The sequence below is a fragment of the Fukomys damarensis genome, unplaced genomic scaffold, assembly GCF_012274545.1.
Source record: "Fukomys damarensis isolate Sample0158 unplaced genomic scaffold, DMR_v1.0_HiC HiC_scaffold_32, whole genome shotgun sequence".
Taxonomy (NCBI): Eukaryota; Metazoa; Chordata; class Mammalia; order Rodentia; family Bathyergidae; genus Fukomys; species Fukomys damarensis.
This window is the reverse complement of record NW_022900944.1, coordinates 33339959-33356304: the sequence shown is the minus strand read 5'-3', so window position 1 is coordinate 33356304 and position 16346 is coordinate 33339959. Positions and strand designations below refer to the sequence as shown.

The window sequence follows — 16346 nt, the reverse complement described above, 5'->3', positions numbered from 1 at the left end:
TTTGGTACCATGGATTCAACTCAGGACCTTGTGCTTGTGAGGCAGGTGCAGCGCTACTGAACTAAGTCCCCATCCCTGTTTCACTAACATTTGAGAACAGATTTGTTCTTAGTCCAGGGGCTACCAGTGACAGACTCTCTGGGACTTGGGAATTAGCATACCCTTCTAAGAACTTAACTTAAAATCTCCCAAGGATCTGAGTCACGCTATGCTTGGTTACATCACTTTAACCAGAAAGAATAGCTCTTTAACAAGGAAGTTGTATGAGACCAACATATTCTTTCTCTGGATACATAAAAACATTCAATAAGTCAAGGCAGCTGGTATGGTTAGGAAAGAAGAAAATAGAAGAACAGATAAAGCTGGGTATGGTGCTGCATGTCTGTAATCCCAGTACTCTGGAGGCTGAAGTGGGAGGATTTCAAGTTTGAGCCCAGCCTGGGCAATGTAAAAGGCCTAGAGGTATAGTTTAGTGTAAAAGCTCTGTGTTCAATCCCTAGTACCACAAAAACAAAATAAAAAAATAAATATCGGTAATGTTCCTCTCAGTCCTAATCAAAGAAGAGTCATGGACAATGAACTTTGAATACCAGTTACCCTCAGAAAAGGAACCTGACCACAGGGGAAAGGAGCTAAACATGGATAAAATTATTCCCCTGTACACAGAAGTAATCCAATGCACCAATCTCTAAATAAATAGTGTAGGGCAGTGGTGGTGAACCTATGGTATGTGTGGTGCAGCAGACTGTGGTATCACTGAAAGTTCTAAAAGGTTTGGCATTACTGGTAGGGGTTTGGAGGAAGAGCCAGACCCCAATCAAGAGAACCAGGCTATGGTCTTATTAACATTCCTAAAGCTACAGCATAGTCAAGGTATTGAGGTCTACAGCAGAGTATCTGCTCTAGTGTAGAAAAATAAAGCTCAAAAGCAAGGATCACCCACGTCAGGGCGGCACTGGCTGGAGAAGGTGCAGAGCAGGTGGTGAGTCACAGAGCTGGTGGGTGTGTCCCAGCAGATGACATCAGGTGATCCAAGCTGGGCAAGGCAAACCATTAATGCCTTACACAGCAAGTTGCCGTGTAAAGGGCTTCTTATTTATTCTATTGTGAATTGTTTCCCCTCAGGAAGGAAGGAAAAGAAATGTGTGTTATGATAAAAAAAAAAAACAAAAACAGAATTTTGCTTAAGATTACTTCAAGCTTAAAAAGGAGAAATAAAGATTACACTGGATATGTTTCAGTCTAGATATTAGGTTTTATAGTCCTATCTTGGCACTTGACTTTGATACTAGTAGAATTTGGTACTTAAGGAATTTGAACATGAAAAATTTGTCCTAGTTGTTTGTTTGGTATTTGATGTGAAACTAGAGGCTGCCAGTGTTGACTGCCTGTTCACAAGCTACACTTTCCAACCAAAGCAATATGGTACTCATCATGCCTCTCAAAAACAATTAACGAATGAGTACAGATGTATCACTGTAATTTAAAATTCATAATGGATACCAGATCCTTCTGAATGAAGATCACAAAATGTCATGCATAAGCCAGGCACCGTGGCACATGCTTGTAATCCCAGCAATCTGTGAGGCTGAGGCAGAAGGATCTCAGGTTTAGGTCCAGCAACTTAAGAACCTAAATTCCTGTCCAAAACAAAAGGAGAGGTCAGGGATTTAGCTCAGTGGTGCCACCTGCCTCTTAAGTGTGAGTTCCTGAGTTTGATTTCTGGTACCAAAAACAAAAGCAAAAAAAAAAAAAAAGAAGGGGGGAAATGGGAGTCACTGCAAAGCCCTGGGTTCAATCCCCAGTACCAAAGGGGGGAAAAAAAAGCATGCCAAGCAATACTAAACAGTTTCTTCCTAAAGTGTGCATCAAACATTTAAAACATTGGTGATAAAGTACCTGATACCTCCCTCTTTCAATTGCAGAGGGTCTTAGGTCTTTCTCTGCTGTTGCAGGTGGCTTATTATAACCATCCTTATGTCTTGATTCAACCAAAACTGTTTTGGATGGTTACAAACCCACCATCCATGTCAATATCTAAGTAACTCAATAACAAGTTAAACTTACTTGCTTTCTGGTGCCAGGGATCAAATTTAAGACCTTGTGCTTGCGAGGCAGGCTTGGTGCCACTGAGCTAAATCCTAGCCCTAACGTATTTATTTTAACTAATAAGGTTACCAGAATATAAAGGACACACAATAGTAGCATTCAAGGACAATGACAGGACATCAGATATTGAAGTTTTAAAGGGGAAAACACCTACTGTTTTTCAGATACTCAAGGGAGAGAGATAAGTAGAACAAACAGTGTCCAGCAGTGAGCACTTTGGCTCCTTTTGTGGAGTACAAAGCGGGATAATATCAGTGGGCAGAGCTGAAGACACAGGAAGCAATTTCATTAGTCTGGTCCCAGAATAATCAGAAAATACATTTCAAGACAAAGTGCCCGGTGGAATTGTGAATTGTGTCTTAGTTTATTATTTGCATATTTAATGATTAATTTCTTCATATTTCCTCAACTCTCTGCTCTTACAGGTCAACAGGAAAGACAGACCTATAATCACAACCAATATATACTTTAAGAAAAAAGAAACTGCTTTGGGCCTTTGTTACGTGCCAGACACTGTGTGAGGTACTAGGAGACACAGAGCTGAATAAAAGACACATTGTTCAGACACACCAGAGAGGAAGGATAGGAAACATGGGCAAAGTAGAAGGGAGTACAAGAGATACAGAGAATGCTGTGAAAGGATAGATATTCACTATGTAGCCTTTAAAGTTCACCTTTAAAGTTTTAATTATTACACTTATTATTAAAATAATGGCTTTATTGAGATACAGGTCACATATACAACCAATCCACCCATTTCAAGTGTACAACTCAATGGTTTTAGCATATTGAGTTAAATATACTAATTTTTAATTGACAAATAGCCTATCACATATTGTTTTTCATCTAAAGATCAATAGCAGTGGTTCTCAACCCTAGTAGGATGTTAAAATATTCTGTGAGACTTCTAATATCCTAGCTAATTCAATTTACATTACTGAGGATTGAACCCAAAGCTTTTGCACTCAGCTACTTCTCCAGCTGTTTTTCATGTGTTTGTTTGAGAGAGGTTCTTCCTATGTAGCCCAGGCTGGGCTCAAATCTGTGATCCTCCTGCCTCAGCTTTCCAGAGTGCAGGATTATAGGTGTGCTCCATGATGCCTGGCTAGTCATTGATATTATTAAAAAGCTTTCTAGAAGCTGGGATACAGCTTAGTGGTACCATGCTTGCTAGCATGCTGGAGGTCCTGGCTGTATCCCTAGCATCACACACACACACCCCTTAGGTATTTCCACTGTGCAGTCAGGGCTGGGGATTGCTGATATAGAGCAATAATACTTGCTTATAGGTATAACTGCTAATGATTATGCTAATCTTCAACTGAGTAATTATGAGACACCAGGATGAAGACAATAGAGCCAATATTTAGGCCCAAGCATAATCTGTTATCCTCAGCCCTTCTCAGGAAATTCTCAAATTAAAATTTTGATATTCCCACTAGCTTCTCAGTAATATATTTTTTTCCTCATTGAGTCAGTAATATTATATTGCAAAATTTCAATTAAGGGATTTATGGATAGTTCTTAGGAAAAATCAAAAATTATTGTTTTTCCAGATGGTGTAAATAAATAGCAAGACCCTGTCTCACCAAAAAATAAAGAATAAGTATATAAGTGTATAAGTATATAATGTCACATGCCTGTAATCTCAGCTATTTAAAAGGCTGAGGCAGAAGGAGTCCAAGTTTTGAGGCTAGCCTGTGCAACCTGGAAAAACCATGACTCAAAGATCTATGGCTGAAGATACAGCTCAGTGGTACCGCATTTGCCTAGCATTCATGAGGCCCTAGGTTCAATCTCAAGTACAACAAGAAAACAAAGAACAAAACAAAAGAAAAACATAAAAGTAGCCTATAAACTGCCTTTGGAATTAGTGATGTGCATCTGTGTACCACAAATACTCAGGGGTAAAAGGCAATGCTTCTTCAACAGCTAAGACGTACATCCCCACCCAGGTTCTTTTCTAACCTCTCCTCTTCAAGGCTATTTCAATCCTCCTGCCTGTGCTTTGGATCACTGTGCTCTGACTGCTGTGGTTTGGGGAAGTATGCCCCAAAGGTCCACCTATGGTGCTCCTGGGAGGTGTTGGAACTTTAAGAGGTGGAGTCTAGTAGGAGTCTTCTGGTTACTGGGGCTGTGCTCTTGATGGGTGTTCTGGGAACCCAGCCCTGCCCCCTAGAATGAGGTGAATGACTTTTTTTTGGCACCAGGGATCAAACTTGGAATCTTGTGCTTGCGAGGCAGGAGGTAGAACCACTGAGCTAAATCCTCAGTTCAAGGTGAATGACTTTTTCTGCCATGTGCTTGGTGCCATGATGTACTGCACAGGTCTAAAAAAACGGGACCAGCAGGGTATTTAGCTCAGTGGTTCCGCTGCCTGCCTCACAAGCACAAGGGCCCGAGTTCAATCCCTGGTACCAAAAAAAAAAAGCACCAACTGACCATGGACTGAAACCTCTAAAACTGTGAGCTAGAACAGAATTTTTTTTTTTTTTTTTTTTTTGGTTTCACTACAGAGTTCAGGCTGGCCTTGAACTTGTGATCCTCCTGCATCAGCCTCCCAAATATTGGGATTACAGGTGTGTGCCACTAGACCAGGCTACAGCAAAACTTCTTGAAAGAACTATCTATAGTCAGTTTGTCCACATTTTGTCTCCCACTCACTCCTTGGCCCCCTGCAATCAGTCCCTGCCATCACACCACTAGGTGTCTCACCCCAAGCATGCCAACTATCTTCACACTGCTAACCCCAACCTGCTTCTTCAGCCTCATCTAACTTGATATTTAGATCACTAATTGTAGGTATCTCTATCTCTCCTTTTCTTATATAGCCAAATCTCACTTTTATTCCAGTTCCTATTTGGTCCTCATGTGCTTCAGGGGAAATGTATCACCAGTTTAAGGGCAGATAGATCCTGGGCCAATCAGAGCATGGCCTTACTCAGGTGAATGTATCATCCAAGGTGAGCACATGAACCTTAAGCAAATCGAAAAGAACTGTGATTGCCAGGAAAAGACCCCTCCCCACAAAAAAGCTATGAAGAAAAAAGGCTCATTAATTAATATACTAAGAGGTATTACACTAAGGTGAACACTGGTACATGCAGTCCCCTGGCCTGACACTGCAGTAGCCATAGAACTGTGTGGGCCTTGCAAAGCAACTTAGAGGGGAATGGTCTGCCAGAGAAAGGCTGTGGTAGCATTCCTGGTGACTACATCTAAGAAAAACCACTCCATCAAGTATAATCAACAAGCTAATCACCCCCAGGGTTACAAAGAAGGAATGACATTGTAGGTCTGTTTTTGTATGTTTGTTTGTTTATTGTTGTACTGGAGATTGAAACATCTCCAGCCTTCCTCCAACACACATTAAGACAAGGTCCTGCTAAGTACTCAAGTTGTTGAGGCTGGCCTGTAAATTGGGATCCTCCTGCCTCAGTCTCCCAGAGTGCTGGAATTATAGCCATATGCACCACACCCTGATGACATTGTGTTTTGTATTCATTCGTTAGTCTTGGGCATAAAGTAGGTCTTATTTATTTTTACTGCTCTCATTATAAAGCATAGCACTTGATAATTACTAAAATATTCAGTAAATACTGATTTAATGAATTAAGCCAGACTGATTGTATATGTCTTTCAGGCATTAAACCTAGTCACAAGAATGAGTTGTCTTGAGTCAGGTGTCATAATCTGTGCCTGTAATCACAGCTCTCAGGCGGCTGAGGCAGGAAGATAATGAGTTCAAGTCCAGCTGGGCTACACAGTGAGTTCAAGGCCAGCCTGAACTACACAGTGAAACCCTATCTCAAAAAAACCAAAAAAATGAAAAAACACAGCACAACAAAGAAAAAAAAAGAGTAAAAGAAAGGAATAAAGGAGAAAGGGAGAGGGAGATCTTGAGAGAGAAAAATGCAGTGGCTTAAAGTTCTGGTTTTAGAACTAGTACTCTAAAATTCCTAAAAGGCCCCAATTCAAGGCCCACATACTGACCATGTTAAAATGAGAGGCACTGTGGAATATCTTTATGTATACATATATACATTTGCAGTATTGTACTGTGTATAAAACAACACTGCAATTCACAGAGACAGTTAACAGCCACAAGAGGGAGCTTCCACAATGCAAAGTGACACCAACATTTCCATCTAGATGCTTGAGTAAGTGCTGGGCATTTTCAAACTTTTTTTTTCTTCAAAAAGAGACACTCCTGGGCCAGAGATTCAGCTCAATGGTGCTGCCATCTTGCAAGCACAAGGTCCTGAGTTCAATCCCCGGTACCCCAAAAACAGAAACTCCTATTCTAAACTCTTCACTTTTCTATAGCCACAAACTTGCCAGATGCTCATATTTAAGGGTGTCTATGTCTAAGACAGTCAGTGTATCTAGTCCTTAGCAAATGAGTCCTTAAACTATAAAATGCTGATTAAAATGATGGACAGTAAAAATGTCATGCTATACATGGGGTATTATGGATGTTCTCAGAACCACGTACCAGGATTATAAGAATTTTTCTTGTGAAATAGAAAACCATGTTTCTTTCCACTATCACCACTTTAAGTGGCCATTACTTTAGCACATTTTATGATGTGGTACACGTAACAGTTGTTTTGCTTTAAAATGGAGCCTAACAATTCCATTTAATTACTGTTACAGAGCCAGGCATGGTGATGAACACCTATAATCCAGGCACTTGGAAGGCTGAAGCAGGAAGACTGGGAGTTTGAGATCAACTTTGGCTATATACATAAAACGAGTGCGAGGTTGGCCTGAGATACATGTCAAGACCTTGTCTCAACAAATGAACAAACAAGCAACAACAAAAACCCAAAACTAAAAATAGAAAAACAAAATTACAGATAGAAATGAAATGCCAGCATCTCTACCTAGAGAAACTTCCTTGATCAGCTCAGCAGCAGAATGGCAACCCTGAACTAGTATCCTGGTCCAGGTTGACAGATCCCGATGCGTCTCCACCCTGAAAAGATGCATCTCAATGCCCTGCCGAGAGCCCGTCCGGGTAGCAAATGTGAGGTCAGATCCAAGGGAGGGCGATCGACATCCAGAGCCAGAATGAACCAACCTAGGACCACAGAGCAGAGATTATAAGAGGAAAATGTTAGGAATTTTCACTCCTTGAAAAGCAGAAATTTATAAATGCCATCAGCAGTTTTTAGTTAGAATATTTCAAAACAACAGTACTGTATAGTCTTTTCAAGGAGATACTATTCTGTTTTCTATGTAATGATTCCTGGTGTCACAGCCAGAAAGCATACTGTCTTCATCAAATATCTAGCTGGGTGTGGTGGCACATGCCTGTAATCTTAGCATTCGGGAGGCTGAGGCAGGAGGATCACTGTGAGTTCAAGACCAGCCTGGGCTGGGCTACACAGTGAGTTCCAGGCTAGTTTGGCATGGAGACACTCTGTCTTTAAAAAAAACAGTAAAAATAATAAAAAAAAAACATATCTATTGAGCTAGGTGCAGTGGTATGTGCCTACGTCTATAACTCCAGCTATTTTGGAGGCTGAGGCAGAAGCAATGTAAATTTGAGGCCAGCCTAGGCAATTTAGATCCTATCTCAAAATAAACAGTAAAAGGTACAGGGGGGCCAGGGATTTAGCTCAGTGGTTCCGCTGCCTGCCTCACAAGCACAAGGTCCTGAGTTCGATCTCTGGTACAAAAACAAAAACAAAAACAACATGGTACAGGGATATAGCTCAGTAGAAGGGTGGCCTTGATTTTGATTCTCAGCTTTAAAAAAAAAAAAAAAAAAAAAAAAAAAAAGAAAAGAGGGCCGGGGATTTAGCTCAGTGGTTCCACCGCCTGCCTCACAAGCTCAAGGACCTGAGTTCAATCCCCAGTACCAATAAATAAATAAAAAGAAAAGAAAAGAATTTCTATGGTGTATTTCATACAATGAAATATTATCCAGCCTAAAAAAGAAAATCCTGTTGTAATCTACCAATGGATGAATCTTGAGGACATTATATTAAATAAACAAGTCATAAAAAGACAAATATTGCATAATTCTACTTATATAAGGTATCCAAAGTAGTTCAGGAATTCTAATTTTTTCTTGGAAGTTATAATTTTATCACTGGTAACAAATATTATCAGAGTTTTCATTAAGTGACAGACTCATATCTGTCACTATAGAGAAGATCCAACTAATACACAAGCCTAATTAATCAGCTTGTTATTCAGTTTTTTTTTGGTTTTTTTTAGCTGTTTTTCCAGTCGGAAGTAGTGCTCCAGCCAGGCACAATGGTGCACCCCTGTAATCCCAGCACTTTGGGAGGCTCTGTCACAAATTCATGTCCTGCCTGGGAAACCTAGCAAGACTGTCTCCAAAATAAAAAAGGGGCTGAGGATGTAGCTCAATGGTAGAATGCCCTTATGTTCGATCTCCAGTAACACATACACAAAGGGGTGTTCCAGGCCAACAGCTAGTTAGCTCACAACTCAGTCACACCTGTGCTTTTCCTTAAGACAACCAGATCATACTTCAGTATGAGGCAAAAGTCCCCGCAGAGCACTCTCATTTCAACATACAGAATATTAAAAAGATAAATACTCAGGGGTCAAGATTAACTAAGACAATAATTTTTAGTACTTCAATAAAGATATTTAAACTGTCATGGAAAAAAAGAATTAAGATCTTTTATCCACAGATACAAATTCCCTATGATGAATGCTAATAAAAAAGGTTACGGCTAGAGATTTAGCTCAGTGGTCCCATGCCTGCCTTGTAAGCACAAGGTGCTGAGTTTGATCTCCAGTCTGCAAAGAAAAAAAAAAAAGTTAAACTGTCATTTTTTTACCCCTGGAAAGATCACAAGGGCTAATTCAGTTTAGTGCCAGTTGGCCTGATTTATGCAAAAGCATCAGCAGTTTTAGCGACCCTCAAGGTAAATGTCAATGACAAAGTATGAGTATTACCATGAAAATAGCTTTGAATTTATAGACCCTTGAAGAGGGGATCCCCAGGAGCCCATGAAATACTATGAGAACTGCTTTACCAAGCTGATTACTGTAGAATATGACAAAGTTATTTCCAAAAAAGTTAAAGAAGTTTCAAAATTACTCTACAAATGACCCAAGGAAGTTGGATCGTAGGGGAAAGTGGTATAGGGGTGCTCTATCATATTGTTTGATTGCTAATCCCAAATCAGACATTACAAAATATAAAATCTAGTAGAGTTTTTTCCTACAGATTTCATTATGAAAGATTTGACAGAGGGAATCTAATTTGAACCAGCTGCTGGACTTTTGCTATGCAGCAGTTGATTAGGACACGTTGTGAAAAGGGCCCCTTTTGTGGGAGGCCAGATGAGCTCACGCAAAGGCATTTTAGCAGCTTTTGCCCTGTAAGCCCCAACAAGCACACTACTCCATTTCCAAACTATAAAATAGCCACACTTTCTACTTTGTGAGCTCTTTTACCCCCTCCAGTCAAAGAAAAAACTTATAGGAAAAGACTAAAAAATCCACAGCTCCAATATATCTTTCCCCTGCATTGTGTTATCTGGCTTTAATCTCAAGAAATGTGTAAGATAAAAACTCTTTTATCACTTTCATGTTTTATTTAATTCATCACTGTCCTCAAGGTCAGTTATTAAGAATACACACACACATGCACAGAGCTTTGGTTTTCACAAGTGTAAATGTGCAATCCAATATAAACTATAACTCATTAATTTACATCACTCTAACAATGTTATCTGATTCTGAAATACAGTTAATTAAGTTTACTGGTACATTTTAGATATACATAATAATAACATTCATCATAGGGAATTTGTACCTATACATGATATATCTTGACTCCTTTTTTTTCCCATTCCCCTACACTCCCTTTTTAACACCCTTTTCATTTACAAAAGCTTCATTTCCATTTTTTCCTTCTTTTCTCATTTTCTTTTCCTTTCCCTTCTTTCCTTCCATTTTCCCATCCCCCTCCCTAGTTCCCTTACCCATTTGAACATTTTCTTCCTATTTCACAAGATACAGTATACATTTTGGTTTTCATTTACACTTTCAGTTTCTCACACCAGAGAAACAATTCAGCACTTACACATGTGTCCGATTTATTTCATCTAAGAGTATGGTCTCAGGGTGCATCCATTTAGCTAGAAATGTCTCAAGTTTATCTTTCTTATGGCTGAGTAGTACTCAACTCTATAAAAAAAAAAATCACATCTTCTTTATTCATTCATTGGTTGAGGAGCATCTGGGCTGTTTCCAGGATTTAGCTATTACAAACTGTGCCTCTAGTTTTAGTTCTGTGAGGAATCTCCAAATTGATTTCAACGGTGACAGCAACAGGTGCAACTACACTCCCACCAACAGTGGAGAAGGGTTTCTTTTTCCCCCCATCCCACCAGCATTTGTTATCAGTCTTAATAACAGCCATTTCTTTCTGGAATGAGATGGAATCTCAGCATTGTTTTAATTTGCATCTCTCAAATGATCAGTGATGCTGAATATTTTTTCACATTTATTTGCTGTTTCTACTTCATCTGAGAAGTGTGTACTCCTTTCAGATGCCCATTTTTGGATTGGGTCTTTACATTTGGGGGACCTGTTTTTGGTTTGTTTGTTTTTTGGTTCTTTATATATTCTAGAGAGTAGTCCTTTGAGGAAGAGCTGGCAAGTCTTTTCCCACACTGGTGGGTTGTCTCTTCGCTCTGTTGGTGGTTTCTCTTGCTGTGCAAAGGCTTTTTTTTTGGTACCGGGTATTGAACTTGGGTCCTTGGGCTTGCAAGGCAGGCCATCAAATTGCTGAGCTAAATCCCCGGCAGGCTTTTTAATATGATGAGATTCCAGTTGTTGATTCTTTATGACAGTTCTTGTGCTTTTGGGGTTTTGTTCATAAAGTCTTTACCTACACCAATGTCTTCAAGAGTTCTATCTATTCTGTCTTTCAGTAAGTAGATTGTTTTTGTTTTTGGTACCAGCGATTGAACATGGGACCTTGCATTTGTGAGGCAGGTGCCAGAACTACTGAGCTAAATCCCTGGCCCTAGTGTTTCTGTTTTAATATGTAAATCTTTTATTCATTTTTACTTTAGTTTAGGGCACGGTGAAAGATATGTGTTTAGTTTTAATCTCTGCATGTGGAAAGCCAGCTTTTTCAGCACCATTTAGTAAAGAGGCTTTCTTCTAGTGAAGGTATTTGGCTCTTTTGTCCAAGATAAGGTGGCTGAGTGGAGTTGTTTCTGCATTTTCTGATCTGTTCTATTGATCCTTGGGTCTGTTTTTTTAGTTAGCACCATGTTGTTTTTAATCACAATAGCTTTGTAGTATAATTTCAAGTCAGGGATTGTAATGCCCCCTTGCCTTGCCCTTGTTGCCCAGAAATGCTTTTGCTATTCTAGGTCTCCTCTGGTTCCACATGAATTTTAGAATTATTTTCTCTAATTCTGTGAGATATGTTATTGGTATTTTGATTGGGATAGCATTAAATCTGTGTAAAAATTTTGGAAGTATGGCCACTTTTACTATACTGGCTCTTCCTATCCAAGAACAAGGAACATCTTTCCATTTTCCAATATCTTTTTATCTCCTTTTTAAGGGTTGTGTAGCTTTCAATGTAAAAGTCTTTTACTTCCTTTGTTAAACTGACTCCTGGTTATTTTTTTTTATATATACTATTGTGAAAGACGTGGTTTCCCTAATTTCTTGCTGAGTTTGTTATTTGTGTACAAGAATGCTATTAATTTTTGAGTGCCGACTTTTTAAAAAGATACACTACTGAATTTGGTTATTAAATCTAGCAGTGTTTTGGTGTCTTCTATGTTAGAGTATCATGCCATCCTCAAATAATTTAACTTCTTCATTTCTTATCCTTATTCCTTTTATTTGTTTCTCTTGTCTAATTGCTCTGGCTAATGTTTCCAGAAGTATACTGAATAGGAGTGGTAACAGTAGACATCTTTGTCTTATTCCCGATTTTATAGTAAAAGTTTTCAGTTTTTGTCCATTTAGTATGATGCTGGCTGTCATAGATGGCTTTTATCAGATTGAGATAAAGACCATTATTTCAATTTTTCTGTAGTTTTTATCACGAATGGGTATTTAACTTTGTCAAACACCTTTTCTGCATTTATTGAGATATGTTTTTTGTTGTTGGCTCTATTAATATGATATATTACAATTATTGATTTGTGTATGTTGAACCATCCCTGCATTCCTGGGATGAATCCTACTTGGTCATGGTGTATAATCTAGATTTTCTACATTGTGTTTGCCATTATGTTATTGAGGATTTTTGTGTATATATTTATTTGGAAGATGAGCTATAGTTCTCCTTTTATGTTGGATCCTTCTCTGGTTTTAGTATCAGGATAATGCTTGCTTTCAGAAATGAATTTGGGAGTACTGCTTCCCTTTCAATTTCATTAAAGAGTTTGAGAAGTAGCCGGGGATTTAGCTCAGTGGTTCTGCCACCTGCCTTGCAAGCGCAAGGTCCCGAGTTCGATCCCTAATAACAACAACAACAAAAAAGACTGAGAAGTAGCAGCCTTAGGTCTTTAAATTTCTTGTAAAATTCAGCAGTAAACTGGTCAGAACCTGTGCTTTTCTTTGTTGGTAGTTTTTTTTTGTTTGTTTAATTTTGCACCGGAGATCAAACTCAGGACCTTGCACTTGCAAGGCAGGCACGGCGCCAGTAAGCTAAATCCCTGACCCTGTTGGTAGGTTTCTAATTACATCTTCAATTTAACTGACTGATATTGATTTATTCATAATTTTTATATTTTCTTGATTCAGCTTGGGTAATTCACATATATCTAGGATATGTCCATTTCTTCTTCCTTTTTTTTTTTTTTTTTTTAAGATAGGGTCTCACTATGTAGTGAGACTGACGTGGAACTCACAGCAATCCTCCTGCCTTAGTCTCCCAAGTGCTAGGATTACAGGCGTGCGCTACCACACCCAGCTCTTCTTCCATTTTATAAGAATGCAGGTTTTTGAAGCAGGTATTGATGATTTTATGGATTTCTGAAAGATTTGTTGTGATTTCACCCTCTGCATTCCTAACTGGATTTGAGTCTTTTCTTTCCTTTTTTTGATAAGGTTGACTAAAGTTTTTTCAGTTTATTTAGTCTTTTAAGCAATCAATTCTTTGATTAATTGATCTTTGTATTGTTTTCTTTGTTTTTATTGCATTAATTTCTGCTCTGATTTTTATAATTTCCTCCCTCTTACAAGCTTGGGCTTGAGTTGGTCATTTTCTTTTTTTACAAGGTTGAGGTTCAACACTAGGTTATTTGAGCTCACAGTTTTTCTGATTCATTGTGTCCCAAATGTTGCACTGACATTATCATTTAACTGTTGAAAACGTCTAATTTCTTCTTTAATTTAATCTGTGACCCACTGGTTGTTCAGAAGGGTGTAACTAATTTCCATGTGTTTATGAAAAAAAATTTTTTTTTCTTTTGGTACTGGGGATCTAACTTGGGTCCTTGTGCTTGTGAGGCAGGTGGTGGAACCACTGAGCTAAATCCCTGGCCCCTGTTAATGAGTATTTGTGGTTTATTTTGCCCTTGATTTCCAATTTCATTGCACTGTGGTCTTCTAATATGCAAAGGATAATTTCCTTTGCATTTACTTAAGCATGTTCTGTGAGCTAGTATGTGGTCTATTTTGAGAACATCCCATGTACAGCTGAGAAGAATATGTATCCTGATGTTGTGGGGTGGAACACTCTGTAGACATCTATTAAGTCCATTTGTTCAGTGGTTTGGTTCAGTTCTGATATTTCTTTGTGATTTTTTTGTCTACCTGATCTCTCTATTTGTGATAGTGGGGTATTGAAGTCCCCCATTATAACTGTATTATTGCTTATTTGATTTTTCATATCCATTAATATTTGTTTTGTATAGTTGGGTGTACTGTTATTTGGTGCATATATGTTTATGATTGTTATCTCTTCCTCTTGAATTGTTCCCTTAACAAGGATGTAGTGACCTTGTCTCTCTTAATCAGTCCTGGCTTGAAATCCACTTTGTCTGCAAATAAAATGGCTACCCCTGCTTTTTTCCGGGTTCCTGTTCCAGAGCACTGTCATTCTATGCTTTGACTTTCAGTCTATGAATTTCTTTTTTAATTAAATGTATTTCCTGTATGCAGCATATTGTTGGCTATTGCTCTTTGATCCATTCTGCTTCTTTTTACTGGAGAATTGAAGTCACTGACACTGATGGCTTTAACTGATATGTATTGACTTATCCATGTCATATTATTTTCCTGTTGTTGGTTCCCTTTTTTTCCTTGTAAAATTACTTGCCTTACCTGGTGGATTCATTCTGTTGGGGTTAATTTGTTCTGAGAAGTCTGCTGTGATTTTGATGGTCTGTCCTGTATAGGTGATTTGTTTCTTTTCTCTAACAGCTTTTAACATTTGTTCTTATGTCAAATTTCTGGAATCTTGGCTATTATATGCGTTAGTGTAGATTTATTTTTGATTATGGCTAAATCTGTATGTTAAATTCTTTTTTCCATGTTTGGTTAGTTTTCTGCCATTATTTCTGTTAATAGGTTTTTTATGTCATTTGTGGTATCTTCTGCTTTTTCATTGACTCTGTTCAATCTTATGTTATTTCTTTGCATCATCTAGCAGTTGTTAGATTGATTTTTTTGTAATCATTTGTTATTTTCAAGAAATCTTTCTTTTCATGATCGGTAACAGCAATACTGTGTACTAGATCTGATACTCTATCCTAATGTTGGCTCATTCTGTTGCATATACTTTCAACGGAATTTTTAATCTCCTGGATATGTTTGAATCTGTTTCATAGATTCCATTTTTTTTCTATGTTGGGCGTTCGTGATTTCCATCATTCTCCTAAGTGCCACTACTTTAAAATAATCTGCATCTGCTTGTTGGGTGTGGTGGCTCATGCCTGTAATCCCAGCACTCAGTAGGCTGAGGCAGGATGATCGCTATGAGTTTGAGACCAGCCTGGGCTGGGCTACATAATGAGTTCAGTCTCAACTACATAGTGAGACCCTGTCTCAAAAAAACAAACAAACAAACAAACAAACAAAAAAACCCAAAAAAACTGTATCTGCTCTAGAGTCACTAAGCATATCTTTTATTATGGTCACCATCTCTGTAGTTATCTGAGAAACTATTTCTGATTTGATTTTTTTCCTACAGCCTCATTCATCTGCTTTGTTACTTCCACTGTAACCATGTCAGCAAGTCCACTTGGGTGAGTTTGGAATCGTTCCACCTCATTGCTCCCTGGGTTTGTATTTGGCGAGCTGAAAGTCTGAGGCTACATCTTGTTTATGTGTCTTCTCATTTTCTTTTTTTCTTTTTAGTTTAATTCTCTGGTTGATGCCTGTAAATTGCTTATGGCAGGTATCTTATTGCTAGTACTTAAAATCCTTAGGAAATGACTACTCCTCAGAGATGTCTTCTAGGTGCAGCTGGGTTTTGAGTCTGCTGCAAGATCCTACCTCTTCAATTTATTTGAGGATGAGAAGTGCTGCCTATTTGGCCTCAGCTCTGGTTCTTTGGAACTGGCCTACAGTATTTTTATGACCCTTAGGCAATCTCAGTCTTGGCACACCTAGAAGAACAACTGATTAGAACAATTATGTCGCCTTAGCTAAAGTAGTAAATCATCATAACAATACCATCAAACACAGCCTAAGAAATGACAAACTGTGGTAATTATTAACTTGCCATCTTTAACCTTATGAATTATATTTGTAGTTATAAAACAAAAATCTAAAACAAAACAAAATGGTATATAATAAATATTACCTCATTATGGTGATTTTACCCTCAGGAATGAAAATTTAAAAGGGGTTGGAGGAAAAAAGTAGAGAAACAGAAGATCAAGAGATTAGAAGCAAGGACAAAGGAACATAACACAAACTTTAGGAAAGTGATGAAGAAGACAGAAGGGAAACAGAGAAGGAAAGAAGTAAAAACAAGAACAGAACAGAACAACAAAAACACTAGAAACAATATTCACACTCATATGAAAACAAGAATTTAAGAAACTTAAGAAATCTCTGCAATGTAAGTTCTAAATCTTTAGGAAATATAAATTTAACTGCTGTAATTACAATTATTAAAATATAACTACATGTTTCTGTAGGATTCTTGCCATGTTCCCAATGTAATTGTGATAGGATAACTATAATTAAGTAATAGAACTTAAGATTTATTGAAAACCTACTATAGGTGAAGTGCTAAAATACCTAAGTCTTAGGTC

The 16346-nt window shown here is 38.2% G+C and overlaps 1 protein-coding gene across 1 annotated transcript in view; it reads right to left on the bottom strand.

Annotated features, from left to right (window-relative positions):
- The window catches only part of Sntb2 (syntrophin beta 2), a 65956-nt gene that overhangs the window by 5360 nt on the left and 44250 nt on the right, over positions 1–16346 (bottom strand). The window contains exon 5 of the mRNA XM_010612340.3: positions 6996–7192. Within this exon, the coding sequence (XP_010610642.2) occupies positions 6996–7192 (197 nt within the window). The remainder of the gene's footprint in view (positions 1–6995; positions 7193–16346) is intronic.